This window comes from Symphodus melops, assembly GCF_947650265.1.
Source record: "Symphodus melops genome assembly, chromosome: 7".
Classification (NCBI taxonomy): Eukaryota; Metazoa; Chordata; class Actinopteri; order Labriformes; family Labridae; genus Symphodus; species Symphodus melops.
In genome coordinates this window covers 27939524-27953731 of record NC_136697.1, presented here as the reverse complement: position 1 = coordinate 27953731, position 14208 = coordinate 27939524, and the positions used below count along the sequence as shown (strand labels likewise).

At 44.1% G+C, this 14208-nt stretch overlaps 3 protein-coding genes across 7 annotated transcripts in view; 2 read left to right on the top strand and 1 right to left on the bottom strand.

The window, feature by feature from the left end:
* Nucleotides 1-214: 214 nt before the first annotated feature.
* Nucleotides 215-2592, top strand: LOC306827381 (uncharacterized protein). Its single transcript, XM_079349163.1, has 3 exons — nt 215-723; nt 1280-1340; nt 1496-2592. Exons 1-3 carry the CDS (start codon nt 403-405, stop codon nt 2392-2394), a joined length of 1281 nt encoding a protein of 426 aa, XP_079205289.1. The 5' UTR covers nt 215-402; the 3' UTR covers nt 2395-2592.
* A 1120-nt stretch (nt 2593-3712) lies between these two features.
* LOC306827275 (uncharacterized protein) lies at nt 3713-8163 on the top strand. 3 transcript variants are annotated; one of them, XM_079348984.1, is made up of 4 exons: nt 3713-4205; nt 5145-5233; nt 5344-5437; nt 5625-8163. In XM_079348984.1, the coding sequence occupies exons 1-4, from the start codon at nt 3893-3895 to the stop codon at nt 6485-6487; spliced, it is 1359 nt and encodes a 452-aa protein (XP_079205110.1). In that variant the 5' UTR covers nt 3713-3892; the 3' UTR covers nt 6488-8163. The 3 variants fall into 3 exon arrangements, with proteins under 3 accessions (XP_079205110.1, XP_079205109.1, XP_079205108.1); XM_079348983.1 differs by having other exon boundaries at nt 5335-5437; nt 5628-8163; XM_079348982.1 differs by having other exon boundaries at nt 5335-5437.
* A 4010-nt stretch (nt 8164-12173) lies between these two features.
* tmem71 (transmembrane protein 71) overlaps nt 12174-14208 on the bottom strand; it is a 42930-nt gene continuing 40895 nt past the window's right edge. For 2 of the 3 annotated variants that reach the window (XM_079347318.1, XM_079347317.1), the window contains 4 exons: nt 14084-14150; nt 13786-13847; nt 13483-13532; nt 12174-13406 (listed from right to left, as the gene is read on the bottom strand). In XM_079347318.1, coding sequence (XP_079203444.1) covers nt 13383-13406; nt 13483-13532; nt 13786-13847; nt 14084-14150 — 203 coding nt within the window. In that variant the 3' untranslated portion in view covers nt 12174-13382. The remainder of the gene's footprint in view (nt 13407-13482; nt 13533-13785; nt 13848-14083; nt 14151-14208) is intronic. The other variant, XM_079347319.1, reaches the window with a different exon arrangement.

The window sequence follows — 14208 nt, the reverse complement described above, 5'->3', positions numbered from 1 at the left end:
GTACAGTAGTACTGGAAACCAGTGTTTGAGGGTGTCCTCAAGAAACAAGAAAAACCCCACAAGAAAAACGCTTGTTTTCACTGAATAACAAAATAAAACGGGGTCATGTAATATTTAATCACATTCTTTATTCCTTTTATCAATTAATTTTTATTTTAAAAAAAGCTTTATTTTTTCTTAAAATAACGTTTCAACAAAAACAACAGGCTCTTATTTTGAAGTCAACCGGAACTACGCAAGTACAGGAAGTAGACGGTCTGCTGTCTTTTGTAATCACCGACGGACAGCTGTAGCGTCCAAACAGAGCGATTTAACGGACACGTTACCGACACACAGCGCGCCTCAGAGCCTGTCGGAGCTCCGTAAAGGGGGGTGGCTTCAGTCCGGTCCGGTCCGGTCGACATGTCCGTCCTCACCGTCAGAGCTCTGCACGAGCAGCTCGGCGTCATCATGGGCGCGTTGACCAGAGCGGCGGTGGCGGAGATCTGCGGGTTAGTGGAGGAGGGCTACGCGGCGCTGCAGGCGGAGATCAGCCGCAGCCACAAGGAGAACGAGGACCTCAGGAAGAAGCTGCACCTCATCGAGTCCATCGTGGTCCGCGGGAGCAGCGAGGGGAAGGCGGCGGAACCGGAGGGAGCCCCAACCGAGGAGGCGGAAACACCGCGGCAGCGGCGCGGTGACGGAGGAGACGCGGCAGGAGCGGCGAAAGTGCCGCGGGAAGAGGTAAACACACAGGCTAGTTATTATTAGGCTTTTATTTTGAATGTGTGATGGTATCAGGTGGATCTGACTTTGGACTGACACTGAGGACCACTATCTACAGAGAGACTGAAGGGACAAAATAAATACAGAGACACTGAGGACCACTATCTACAGAGAGACGGAAGGGACAAAATAACAGGAGAAATGTCCGTCCCAGGAGGCGTGTGTGGACTTTTTTTTTTTTTTAAACTTTTTTTTGACACATGGACGTTTTGGACGTCCCTCGGTTTGCCAGATTTAAGAGCAGATATCTTGGTGGACTGAAAGTTTGGGGGGGTTTTAGGTCTGAGTGTAGATTAATATGAAACTCTGTGTATGCTGAGACCAAGAGATAAAGGAGAGAGAGAGAGAGAGCTGATTAAAGACCCTCACAGGAATCATAGCTGCTCTCTTTCTTGTCAGTAGGAGCGTCTGACGAGGTACGATGAGGTCCGACCTCTCGCCGACTTCTTTGTTCACGATCGCTGCTGTTTGTTTGTGACCGAAGTCTAAAGACCCTGCTGTTTGTTTTGTTCAGCTTCCAGATGTGGTGTTGATCAAAGACGAGGACTCTGACAGCAGTGAAACGTTTGAGGATGGTGAGTGTTTGTATCAGCCCTCAGAACAGGCTGTTTCTGTGTCTGTAGCTTTAAATATGTAAATGAGCTGTGTCTGGCCACGCCCCCCTCTCTCTGGAAGTGGACTCAGGCTTTTCTCGCTCCCAGTTTCTGAAGTATTTTCTCTTTTCTTTCAGATTACAAAACTCCGTGTGACGGAGGGACGTCTGCAAACGGAGACGGCGTGGCGTCCGCTCCAGCCGGGCGGGGTTTGAAGAGAGTCTGGTCGGGAAGCGACGATCTGACCACAACGAGCAGGAAGCTGTCCTCCGATCAGCTGACGCATGTGAGCGCAGGGACGCAGAGGAAGAGCGCGTCCGTCTTCTCTCTGGACTCTCCTCGCAGCGAGGACAAGGCGGAGGCCGGCGAGACGGTCTGTTCCTTCTCCTCACAGATGGACCCGGACCTCCAGCTGGTCCACCAGGACTGCTCCATGGTCCCTCCGAGCGCCAACAGGCCGACCACGTACTTCGGGAGCAGCTCCCTGATGGAGTCTCATTCTCCGAGCGGCAGGGCAGAGCTGGATCTCAGCCTGACGTGGACCAAACAGTCAAAGAGTCACATGACCTTCGCTCCTTTCCACCAGAGCGAGAACGTGGACGGGGACGCCTTCGGTCTAAAGCTGGTCAGCGTCTCCGGCTCGACGTCCACGGACTGCCAGCTGTCCGAGGGCAGCAACTCTGCGTTCGAGTACGAGGACGCCGACATGGTGAACTACGCCCTCTACAGGGAGGCGTCGGGTCAGACGGCGGGCGCGGAGCCGCGAGGAAAGCGCTACATCTGCTCCGTCTGCAACGGGAGCTACGCCACGGCTCAGAACCTCGAGGTCCACATGCGGATCCACACGGGCGAGAGGCCGTTCACCTGCGAGCAGTGCGGCAAGAAGTTCACCCAGTCGGCTCACCTGAAGTCGCACCTGAGCGTCCACACGGGGGAGCGCCCGTTCGCCTGCACGCACTGCTCCCGGAGCTTCGTCATCAAGTACAGCCTCAAGTTACACATGAGGAAGTGTCACCCCAACTTCCCGAGCGACTGAGCGCGTGGACGCCGCTTCCTCCCCCGAGAGCGCTGTGAATAGTTTTTTTTAAAAGGACAACGAGTCGATGTCTCAGCTTTTAAAATGTCTGTAATTATAAAGCAGAGTTCCTGTTTTATTTCAGCCAATGAAACGATAGAGAAGTGACACGCACATGTTCAAGTTTCTATAATAAAAAACAAAATGTTGCTGCTCTTCGTTTGTTTTGTTGTTTTGTTGTTTTTTATGATGCGACACAAAAGACGTTTGAGGAACAACGAACCTACAAATCACAGCTTGCAGCAGAAGCCATGCAGTTCATAAAGTGTCCACTAGGGGGGCAGTGTTCTCCCAGGATGCTACTCTGCTAACGTTAGCGTAATCATTGTTAATACAGCTTCATCTTATGATGATCTGGTGTCTTTTCCTGGTTGTTTATGAGCGGCGAGCGTTCGTAGCAGTCAGCGTCGGCTTTCTGAGCGTCTCATCTTTCATGGACGGTTCTGTTGACGTCAGCGGCGCTCTTTTCCAAGAAGTATTTAGCTGCTTACAGATCGTGTCTCGTACCCACGTCATCCTCGCTCCGTGTCTGATCAGGGGAAAATAAATTATCAGAAATATATAAAACAGTAAAAAGTAACTGAGCAGTGTCGTTCATACAGCGACGGTTGTCAACAGACTGTCGTCATGGAGACGGGAGCTTAAAGTTTAAATGGTGTGGGCGCTTTTTGTTTCTTTGTTCCGACATGATTTAAGAGTGAATGCAGCTCTTTAGCAGTTATCAGAGTTTTTGAGTTATTTAAATGGTTTGATTTAAAATGTTGAGGAAAAGAAGCAAAATGTCGAGAATAAAATTAAAAATGTTCTTCAGAGATTAAAGTCAATATTGGGGGGAAAAAAAGTTGAAATCTTGATAATAAAGTTGATAAATTATGTTGTGAAATTTCGAGCTTGTTTTTTTTTTTTTTTTTTTTTCTAGAAGTGAAAATGATTTAATGTTTGAGCCTAATCCTCTCCCGTAGCAGGGACTCAAACTACCACAGAGGAGCAGAAGATAAAACACAGAGGCTCCTTCACATAAAGGTTTGACTTCATGATAAGGAGGTCATTCTGTAGGTCAATCTGTAAGGAGACGCGGGTTCAAATCCCGTTGAGCACCAAAACACGGAAGTTGTTGAGGCAGCTTGAGAGGTTATTTTATTTAATAAAATAAAAGGTAATAATATTTTTGTTCTCTGAGGGGTGGAAATGTTATTCATATCTCTATCGTACCTGAATATGTCTTAAAATATCTCAAATAACGTGAAATGATACTTTGCGCATGCGCTGTCGGTTTTTTTTAAACCCCACTGATCACTTCCTGGTTGATCTCGGTTGTGTTTACATCGGGTGTGAATCTTCATCGGAGCAGTGTGAGCCGGCGCGTGGGCTTCTGTTGGCTTATTGAATCACCTGTATCGACACAGGTGGTCTGGATTGTAGTGTTTGTGACCACGCACGCGCAGCGGCTCGAGACAACATGTCCCCTGCTTTCCACGCGCAGCTCGCCTCCATCGTGGAGGTTCTGGCCAACACGGCGGTGGCGGAGATCTGCGAGCTGGTGGACAGCGAGTATGCGGTGCTGCAGCTGGAGATCTCCCGCAGCCGCAAAGAGAACGACGTGCTGCGGAGAAAGCTGCGGCTCATGGAGCTGCGGGCCGCACGCGCCACCGCTCTGCGCACCGCGGCGACCGCGAGCGGCACCGCGCTGTCACTCGCGAGCGGCCGCGCTCGAGCTCAGGTGCCTGCTCATCACCCTGGTAGCTTACCGAGGAGGAGCGGAACACCTAAAGGTAGGTCTTTAAACTAACAAGCTGCAACATCCGGTTTTAAACATTAAGTAACATCCTGCAGTACCTGGAGTGTCCACTAGAGGCTGACTGCAGTACCTGGAGTGTCCACTAGAGGCTGGCTGCAGCAGCACAGGAAGTCACATACACACCCATTCAAACAGCCTGTTTTTACAGCAGACATGAACATGTTTACAGCCTGCTTCAAAAAAACTAAATAGGTGTGATTAGCTCATGTCTCCATCCACACACTGAATGTTTTGATGACTCAGCAGTTTTGATTTTATTTCGGGTAATCGCATCGTGCATGATCGCCGTCCACACTGCATCCCATAAATATTCACTTCTCTACAGCGATTTATTTGCGGATGGTATGACATGAGATGCTTTTATTTTGAAGGTGTGTTCAGCTGTATTCAGAGGCTCACTTGGTGAGAGTTGTTGACACGGCTCAACATTTCTGTCACAGATGTGGAAATTATTAAACGCACAACTTTCCCCACGTTGTGAAAAAACTGTATCACTGCCTTGTAGAACCGCCTCCTTCCTCCTTCCTCCTTCATCCTTCCTCCTTCCTCTTTCCTCCTTCCTCTTTCCTCCTTCCTCTTTGCTCCTTCCTCTTTCCTCCTTCCTCCTTCTTCCTTCATCCTTCCTCTTTCCTCCTTCCTCCTTCTTCCTTCCTCCTTCCTCCTTCTTCCTTCCTCTTTCCTCCTTCCTCCTTCTTCCTTCCTCCTTCCTCCTTCTTCCTTCCTCCTTCCTCCTTCTTCCTTCCTCTTTCCTCCTTCCTCCTTCTTCCTTCATCCTTCATCCTTCTTCCTTCCTCCTTCCTCCCTGATAGCGCACAACATTAAAAATAGAGTCGGTTGTTGAGCCGATGTGGTTAAAGCTTGATATTGTGGCGTGTTGAAGTTGACACTGACGTGATCTCTAACGGTCCTCCAGGTGAGCTGGTGCTGTGCAGAGCGCCCGCTCAGACACTGCGGCGTGAAAACATGCCTCCATCCTCTGGACGGGACGCTGCGCAGGAGACGGTGAGTACACGCCGCTCTCCTTCCTGTCCTCTTCCTGACCTTATCACCGTCCTCACTCTCCCTCTCTCTCTCTCTCTCTCTCTCTCTCTCTGGGCGCACAGCCGTCACAGCCGGCGGCGGGAGAGTCGTCCAAACTGACGAGCGCCGTCATCAAAGTGGAGGACGACGACGACGACGTCACCTGGGGCGGCTCGTCTCCAGACAGTGAGTACACTCTGAGATATTCACTTTGATTTCCTCCTGTCTACATGTTCTTATTATTATTGATTAAAACTACAAATCAGCCATCAGCAAGAAAACTACATTTCCCAACTATGGACGTTTTATTTAGTCAAACAGTAACAAACAGTTTGTGTGAACGAAAGCTCTCTCTCTCTCTCTCTCTCTCTAGAAGATCTTATTCCTGTCATTGACGAACCGATGGCCGACGCAGAAGCTCCGCCCCCGCTGACCAAACAGGAAGTGGCAGTGGAAGGTGGGCGTTCTGCTCGAGTTTGGGCGAGCGAGGAAGTCAGCTCCACCTCAGTGTCCATCCAGAACACGCCGAGCGGCAGCCAGAGTTTAGAAACCAGCAGCTTCGACTGTCTGCTGTTCGAGCCGCAGCTTCAGCACGGCTCCATGAGTACCCAGAATCCTTTGCAGGAGGACCCCGGCTGCTCGTACATGTCGAGCGCTAGAGAGAGAGTTTCCGCTGGGTCGGATTCGAGCAGCATCTCGTTCACCGTCGGTGAGCTGAGCCCGCCCGAGTGCAGACAGCCCGGCGACCAGCAGATGGCGCTGCAGCTTCCTGACGCAAAAGACGTCAGAGAGAGGCAGGACGCTTTCATCAGACGGGACCGGTGGAGACATCCGGGCGGCGTGCACCCGGTCTCCAGTAACAGCGGCGAGGACAGCGCGGGGAAAACGTTTGTGTGCAACTACTGCGGGAAAACTCTGGCCTGCCTGAAGAACCTGAAGACCCACATGAGGGTCCACACGGGCGAGAAACCGTACGTCTGCCCGCTCTGCGGGAAACGCTTCTCCGACCCCAGCAACCTCAAACGCCACCAGAGCGTCCACACGGGAGAGAAACGCTACAACTGCATCCACTGCGGCAAACGCTTTGCCCAGTCGGGCTCCCTGAAGGTCCACATGAGCGTCCACACGGACTGCAAACAGTTCAGGTGTTCGCTCTGCGGCAAGACCTTCATCTCCAGCAGCCACCTGCGGCGCCACATGACCACGCACGCCGACCAGGACACAGTAACGCTTTAGGCGGGATTATAGGAATCTGGAATCTTCTACAGGAGCTACACGACTGTTTCTTTCCCTCAACCAGCTCGACTGCTCTGTTTGTTTTTATTCCTGATTTGACTTTGATAATCAATAATCAGTCAGTACGTTTACATGACGTTAACCAAAGTGGATTAACTGTGTCAGTCCCACTAAAACTCAACTTTTAAAACACAGTTTAAAACAGTCCAGTCGGTCGTTTTCCTCCAGATCCACTTTTTAAGGTTCTGTTTGAAACTTTAGGTCCTGACAGAAACTAATAACTCAGGTTCTCTGAAAAAGGATCAAAGTAAATCATCTGTATCAGTTTCTAAAAACTTCAACCTCAAAAGTCTTTTATTGGCCAGAATAATCAAAACCATACAAATAGATATAAATCTGTATAATAATAATAAACAGCTTTATCATATTGGACATAAAAGTAGCCGATATTGATAAGTCATTAATAAGCTAATATCAGCAGATCTTATCGGCTCTAGAATAAAAACATGATGAAGGCATCAACATGGAGTGTAAGAGCGAGGAGTTAAATGATTCTGATCGTTAAGTGATGTCATAAGTCAACATGAAGAAGACCCCATGTTAGCTTGCAGAATATATATCGCCACCTGCTGCATCGGAGTGGAACAGACGTCCATCTCGTAATGGATTCTCTATGTGATTGTGTTCTATAATCAGACCGCCTGATTCTGTGTCTCCACTTTAAACATGTAAACGTGCTGACTGAGAAGGTCAAACAAGACGGCGGTTACCGACAGGGGGGGGGCGGAGTCTGAGGTTCACTACATGTGCTGGTGTTTTTATTTGAACAGTTTTAGGACGTTTGTGTGAAGAAAGATTTAAAAAAAAAAAGGAAACACAAAATGATCACGTGTCCAAACATTGTGTTGAAGGTTGTATTTTTTAGGTTAATATTGATAATCACCTTGATAATCTTTTAATGATCCTTCCCTTTAAATACACTGCGTGGCTGATTTTAAGAACATTTAAATCTGTTTTATTTGTTTGAAGTTGATTTTAATTAAAACAAAACAGAAAAAGTCAGACTCGCACCAACGTCTACGTCTTAGTTTGACTCGATCTCAGCGCTGCATTCAAAGACAGTTGGAAAACAGGACGTCACTTTGTCTGGTGAAACAACACGTTTTGAGTGTTACATAAAAGGACTTTTTCTTCTTTGTGTTAAAAGGTGACTTTACATCTGAGCAGGCGCCTCTTCTGTTTAAGTGTCCTCACTAGCTTAGATCATAGATGACAGGATGGCGTTGAATGGTTTTAGGCCCTGAAGCATTCGGGACCTCGTGATTTACGGTGAACCCAGGTGGTCTGGTCCAGGTCTGCAGGTCGGCTGACACTCTCAGCTGTTTTAAATCTGTAGACTCACCTGTTTATAAGGTTTATTTATGGGCTTTATTTTGAAAGACAGAGCGGTGGATAGATAGAGACGGCCTTGGAGGACTAAAGTCTTCGTACTCTACTTTTTGAGAGTAGATAATGAGAATAACAATCTGAGCCTGTTAGCCACTAAAACAACTTGAAGAGGTCTCGACTCTCATGTTGGACGTTACGAGCGTCTCATCAGTGTTTGGTCTTCAGTCCCTTTTAGTTTCTTTTTGAATACTTTGACTTAAACGTAATAAAGCTCGGGTTTGACTTTATATCTGTGTGCTGTCTTTGTGTGTTTTCTGTCAACATGCCTTTGTGTGCAAGCGTTAACCCTTTAACGTTCCGGTCGACCATATGGTAGAGCACATTTTGACTCACTATATCTTACTGAAAAACATGATTTACTTAATTCCACCTGTTTCAGCCATCTCTACCAGTTGTTGAGTTACGCTATACTAAAAAGGTCCACTAGATGTCACTGTTTTGAAATAGCATGCAGAGGAAGTTAGCCTTCTCACTGGAAGTTAGCCAGAGCAAAACCACTCCTGACATGAGGCCTCTTTTTGCCGCAATTTTCAAAGGTAAGTTCATGTTTTCTGACATATTATCATGTCTGAGGAGTTACTGAACATAATTGTGTAAATTGAATGATAAAAAGAAAGACTAAAAAGAGTCAAATAATTTTTGTAAAACGTGCTCGACCAAACGGTTCATTTGGCGCTTTATGGTAAAGGTAGTGAAGCTAAGCAAATGTAAGTAAAATGGACTATTTGCTAAAAATAATAAAACTTCTGATCATTAATTGATGTTCAAATTATATATTTTGATATATCATTATATATGATGAAATAACTTCCCACCTGGTAAAAAAAAACAAAAGACAAACTCGATCTTTTGTCTCTTAAATGTAGCTGCCTCTCATGGCTAGTTTTTGTTTGTCCAACCTTTTCTTGTTTCTTCTGCTGTCACTGAGGCGGAACTAATTATTTGCTTGGTTCTTCCGGATGTCAGTTAAGGTGACGCACCTTGAAAGGACGACGAGATGAAGTTTAAGAAGATGAGACATCGAACAGAAGTTAAAGAGAATAAAGAAGAAAGGAGATTCAGGATGAGCCCGTTAGGTAAGCAGCCTACGAGGTATGTCTTCAGTTTTATTGCTTGTTTTGAAATATGTAAATTAGCAACAAACCGCGGGAAATTGTATGCTAATTAGCCATGTGAGTGTGTTGGCTACTTTTCTAAATGTAAACAACATTATTTCTTCTTTTCTTTTTCAACCATTACAGTATAAAATAGCTCTCGGGGTAAAAACCAGAATCAACCTTTTCTCTTTTAACGTTTTATTCTATTTCCGGTTGAGTTAACTTCCTGTGAGATGATACGCCTGTTTGTTTCTTTTCCCGGTCGTCTGTTTTCTGATTTAATTTCTTCTAGAGGAATTTAGAAGCAGAGAAAATAAACACAGTTTGTCTTATAAAAAAGTTTAATGGTGTGATCAGACATTTGATCGAACAAAAACATCGTCACTGTATAAAACTACGACCTTAAACGCAGCAGCCTTAAAACGCCACATTTAGCAATTTAATTTACTGAAGCAATGTTTGGACAACTGATTGATCTCAATGCAGCGATCAACACTGAGAGGAAAGCAAAGAGTTAATTTATTCAGCCGTGATCTCGAACACCCTAAAAAAACCAAATCAAGTTGGCGCTTCGTTTAAGGTTTTTAGTTTTTACAGTTTTTCAGAGCTGATGATGATTTTTAAGGAAGAATGTGCGACTCTTTCCTCCAGCAGGTGTCGCTCTTGAGCACCAGGACGTCGCTCATTCTTCCTTTTTTAAACATTTTGAATACAGTGCAGTGTAATAAAAATAAAACAGACCTAATAAGTGCCATCACATGAGGAGCGTCACATTTCCATCTAAGGAAAACCTGTGCAGTCAAAATCCAACAATGTACAACTTTTTTTTTTATGACATCACAAACACACAAGAAGAGCTTATCTAAAGGTTCGTATTAAACGTGTTTCCCTCGGAGAAACTATTGCAGTTATTTAATATAATCCTCCTCATAAAGGCCTTTTAACTTTGATCATTTAAAGCTGTTTTAAAAAAACCCGCTCCAGGCCACCAGGGGGCAGAAGAGCATTTTTTGGGCTACCTGGAACTTCCCATCGGAGGGGCGTTTTGCGTCCGTGACTCTGTTTTTGGTCACAGACTCCTGAGATAATCACTGGGCTCCTATTTTCCACTTTTATAAAAAACTAGGAGCTAAAAAAGGCTAAAAGGCTTCTCGCGCCTCCTTTTCATTTCTTTTATCAATAAATGCAGCTTTAAATTCAAGGTTACAAGTCGTGCATCGTTCTAATAAATATTAGTAATATAGAATTCATCGACGTAGAACTGTCGCTGTAACATTTCCTGAATTGTCTCGTTTCTACATATTTGGCACTAAGAGACTAAAAAAAACACAACCAGACGATTCAGAAAGTGTGCACACACGGTGACCTTTGACCTTTAAACACTCGGCCAGTTAAAGTCCAACAACAACACACACACACACACATATATAAATGTCTCGGAGAAAAAGTTGACTTGAGCTGCCTGTGGAAACGGCGCCAACTCAACTCTTCCTCCAGAAGGTCATCTTGGCGAAGTTTGAGCCCCAAACATGATTCAACGTATAAAACTTCATAAAGTCAAACCTTTATAAAGTCGCACAGTACTTATTATTTATTTATTACCTAAGTTCAGATGATTAACACATTTATCTTTCCTCTTAAAGGGCCGACAGATCGATCGGTACAAACGGCTGTTTATGTTTTAATATTCCTAAAAGTTTTTAACATCTAGATTTTTGGGGCCGATATCGATTTCGGGGAGAAAATAAATCGATGCTAAAGTTAGCCGATACCGATGGTCACTGTGTATGCTAATATCGGCCGGCTGAATAATCGATCAGGCTCCAGATATAAGAACCAAAAAATTCAGAGAATAAAGTCTTCAATATTTTGAGAATAAAATGTAAATATTTTAGTTGTAATGCTTGAGGAAATACGTTGCACTACAACACAAGCAAAGATAATACTTCAAGAATAATGTCGTGATAAAATTTTAATTTGTTATATTTCTGGGGAATTAATTTGTTATATTACAATATTATGTCATAAAGGGACAACGTCATTATTTAGTGATAAATAAAGTAAATATTGCAGGAAAAAAGTCGTTTGATTACAAATAAGTAAAATCTGATTATTAGGTTGAATACAGTCGTAAGAGAACAAAGTCACGACATAGATCGTAAAATAACAAAAACGTTTGATTGATACTTTCTTGATCCCAAAGGAAAATTAAATTAATAAAGTTGTAAGAGACGTTTTTTTGTTGTTTTTTTTACATGTCAATAAAATCGCAATTTCACGATCATTTAGTCCTAATCTTCTGTGATAAACGTCGTGATATTGAGAGTTAGGTCGTAAACGGGGGAAACTGAAGTATAAATTTTTTAAAAGTCTTGCTTGAGAAGGTGGCTACTCTTCTGACATTACCTTTCAAAATAAGATACCAGCGAATACATACACAGTTGTGGTTTTATTCTCTTGTCCCCTCACACCTCTGCAGGTTTGAGTTTTATATGATTAATTTTAACTTTGTTAAACCCTGGAGCCGTTTCCTGTTTCAGCAGTTCGCTTTGAATCAAACGTTTCCCTGTTTTATTCTGTTACTTCACTGCTGGTTGATACAAAGGCACTTAAACAATGAAGTTTTACAACCTTTCACATTAAACTACTACTAGGAGAGTCATGCTCTTAAGAAACACGCCACAGTTAAAGCTGCTCAATTTTTAAACTTCTAAATTAAACAATCATTAGCTCCCCATGACGCTGTTTGAGCTGCCGATGCTTTTATTTTGAAGTTTAAAAATGTACTAAGATGTGAGGCTCGAACTTTATTTATTGTGTTTTTATTGGATTGACGACCTCATCAGGACAAGCCGAGGTTATTCAATCTAATCATTACAACACGTAGCTCCGCCCATCCACCTGTCCGTCAGGTGACCTGTGTCCACAGGAAGTTCACGGCAGCGCTCATTGTTGCTAGGTTACGAGAGTTAACTTCTGCTTCCCTCTGTAATGTTTGAACAGTTTGAGCGATTAAAGGCTCGTGCAGCTTTCATGTAGCTTGATCGACATATCTCCCGTTTTCTTTGAATGCATCCTTTTGGATTGCATTTAATTTAATTTCAAAATAAAACTCTTTAATTGAAGGAACTTGTTAATTGTTCCTTCAGGTAATAAAATGGCACTGATATCCCGAGGTAACAACCGTCACAGTTCTTGTGCATTTGTTTAAAAAAAACTCACAGCTCTTGTTTTAAATTCACGAGAGGTTTCGTTTGTTTTGCTTTGATTGGTCACTTTTTTTTTTTTTTGAGCTCAAAAAAAACCAGCCAAGCTCACATTTCAACAACAACAGATTCACTTCGTTCGGGCGTCTACATTTCCCTTTGATCCTTTTGGCGATACGTCTTTTAACACGATACGATCTCGTTATTTTAACAGACCGTTTCTCGTTATCTGTTTTATAAAAAGCTGCATCCGAGAGGAAACGAGCGACGTCCTGCACACGGCTGAACTCGCACAGATTTTGATAAAGCGTGCAGGAGTTTGCATCCTTTATGATTAAAAACGAGGAACACGATGTGCAGGACTTCTATTTTCGCTGCCACGGTTTCGTCCTCATTGGATTTTAATTAGCATCAAAGTTCTTGTCTCGACGACCCTTCGGCCTCGTGTCCAACTGGATCTTTATTTCCTGGGCGCACAGCCTACGTTTTGAGCGTGCATGTTTGACATCCTCGGCAGTTTCACCGCTTGCAGATCGTGTTTTGTACCCACATCGTCCTCACGCCGCGTTTCATTGGGTCAAAATGACCTTTTATTTAAAAACGTGCAGTAAAAAGTGACCGGAGCAGAGTCGGTCATACAGCGAGCGTTGTCATGGAGACGGGACGTTAAAAAAACTCCAGGTGGACACGGGGCCTTACAGTATTATAAAAATACATCAGCTACATTCAGATGGTTTTATACGTGATAATATTTGTTGTTCTAAACGAGCGTCACGTGTGTTCACGAGCTCCTTCAGCTTGAACAGAAACGCACCGTCTCGTTTACACGCCGGGAACGTCCATCCCGCTGGTTTGATTTTCTAAATCGATGTGTCGCTCTGCGTTAAAACTACTTACAGTTAATTTCAGCCCTTTAAAACATGACGGCGGTCAGAAAGGCGTGTGGGTTCAAACGTGCGTGGCTGCAGAAAGTCTTCCGGAGCGTCGTGTCACTTGGTCCTCGAGCTGCGACTCGCATGCAAACAGTCACTGAAGTATAAAATATTTCTCCTCCGTCACGTTGGACCCTTTTTTTTTTTTTTTGTTTCTCCTTCAGTCTCACAAACTTTAAGAAGTCGTCCTCTCCATGTCTGACGCTTCTTCTTACTCGTTTCTTGATGTGATATCCTGGGAGAAAAACATTCATTAGAAACTCTGATGACTGACGTCCACACGATGAAGTGCAGCTGCTCTGATTTCTCACCTCCGTCTTCGCCCTCCGCCACTCGCCCATCGGGCCCGACTTGGTCAGAACTGGAAGAAATCAGATCAGTTAAGAGTTAAAAACAGATGAAACTTAAAACCTTCATTTACAGTGTTGGAGAACAACTATCGGACAGCAGGACTGAGTTTGGATTTTATTCAGTTCAAACAAACTAAAAGAATCATGAACAGGAAGTTGTAAGATAATCCGAGTTGTGATGGATGAAGATGAATCTTTGGGTTAAAAAAACAAAACAAACATCCCTTTGAACCTGAGTTTATGTTTCAGCTGAATCGATCTTACCCATGAATGTTGTGATCGTCATGAACACGGTGGATGCAACCGTCAGGCTCCAAAGGAAACTTCTGAAGAGAAGAAGAAAAACAGAAACATGAAAAAAAAAAAACATCGACACCTGAAGAAACTAAAATCCAAACGATCCCAGTTTCAAATCCAAGTCAGACCATGAGAGAGTTATTAAAGGCAGAATGTGACTTCAGCTGACTTTAAATGTGAATCAACAACTTTTGCTCTGGGAGGAATCAGTCTCTAGAACTTTCTTTTATCAGTTTATCTTATTTTGAAGGATTAAACATCTTACCCAGAGTATAAAGCAGTGAAGATGAAGATGGTGAAGACGAAGAGAAAAAGTGCTCTCATGGTCAAACCTGAAACACAAATACAATTAAAAACAGACAAACCGTAAAGTTGATTAAATACAGCTTA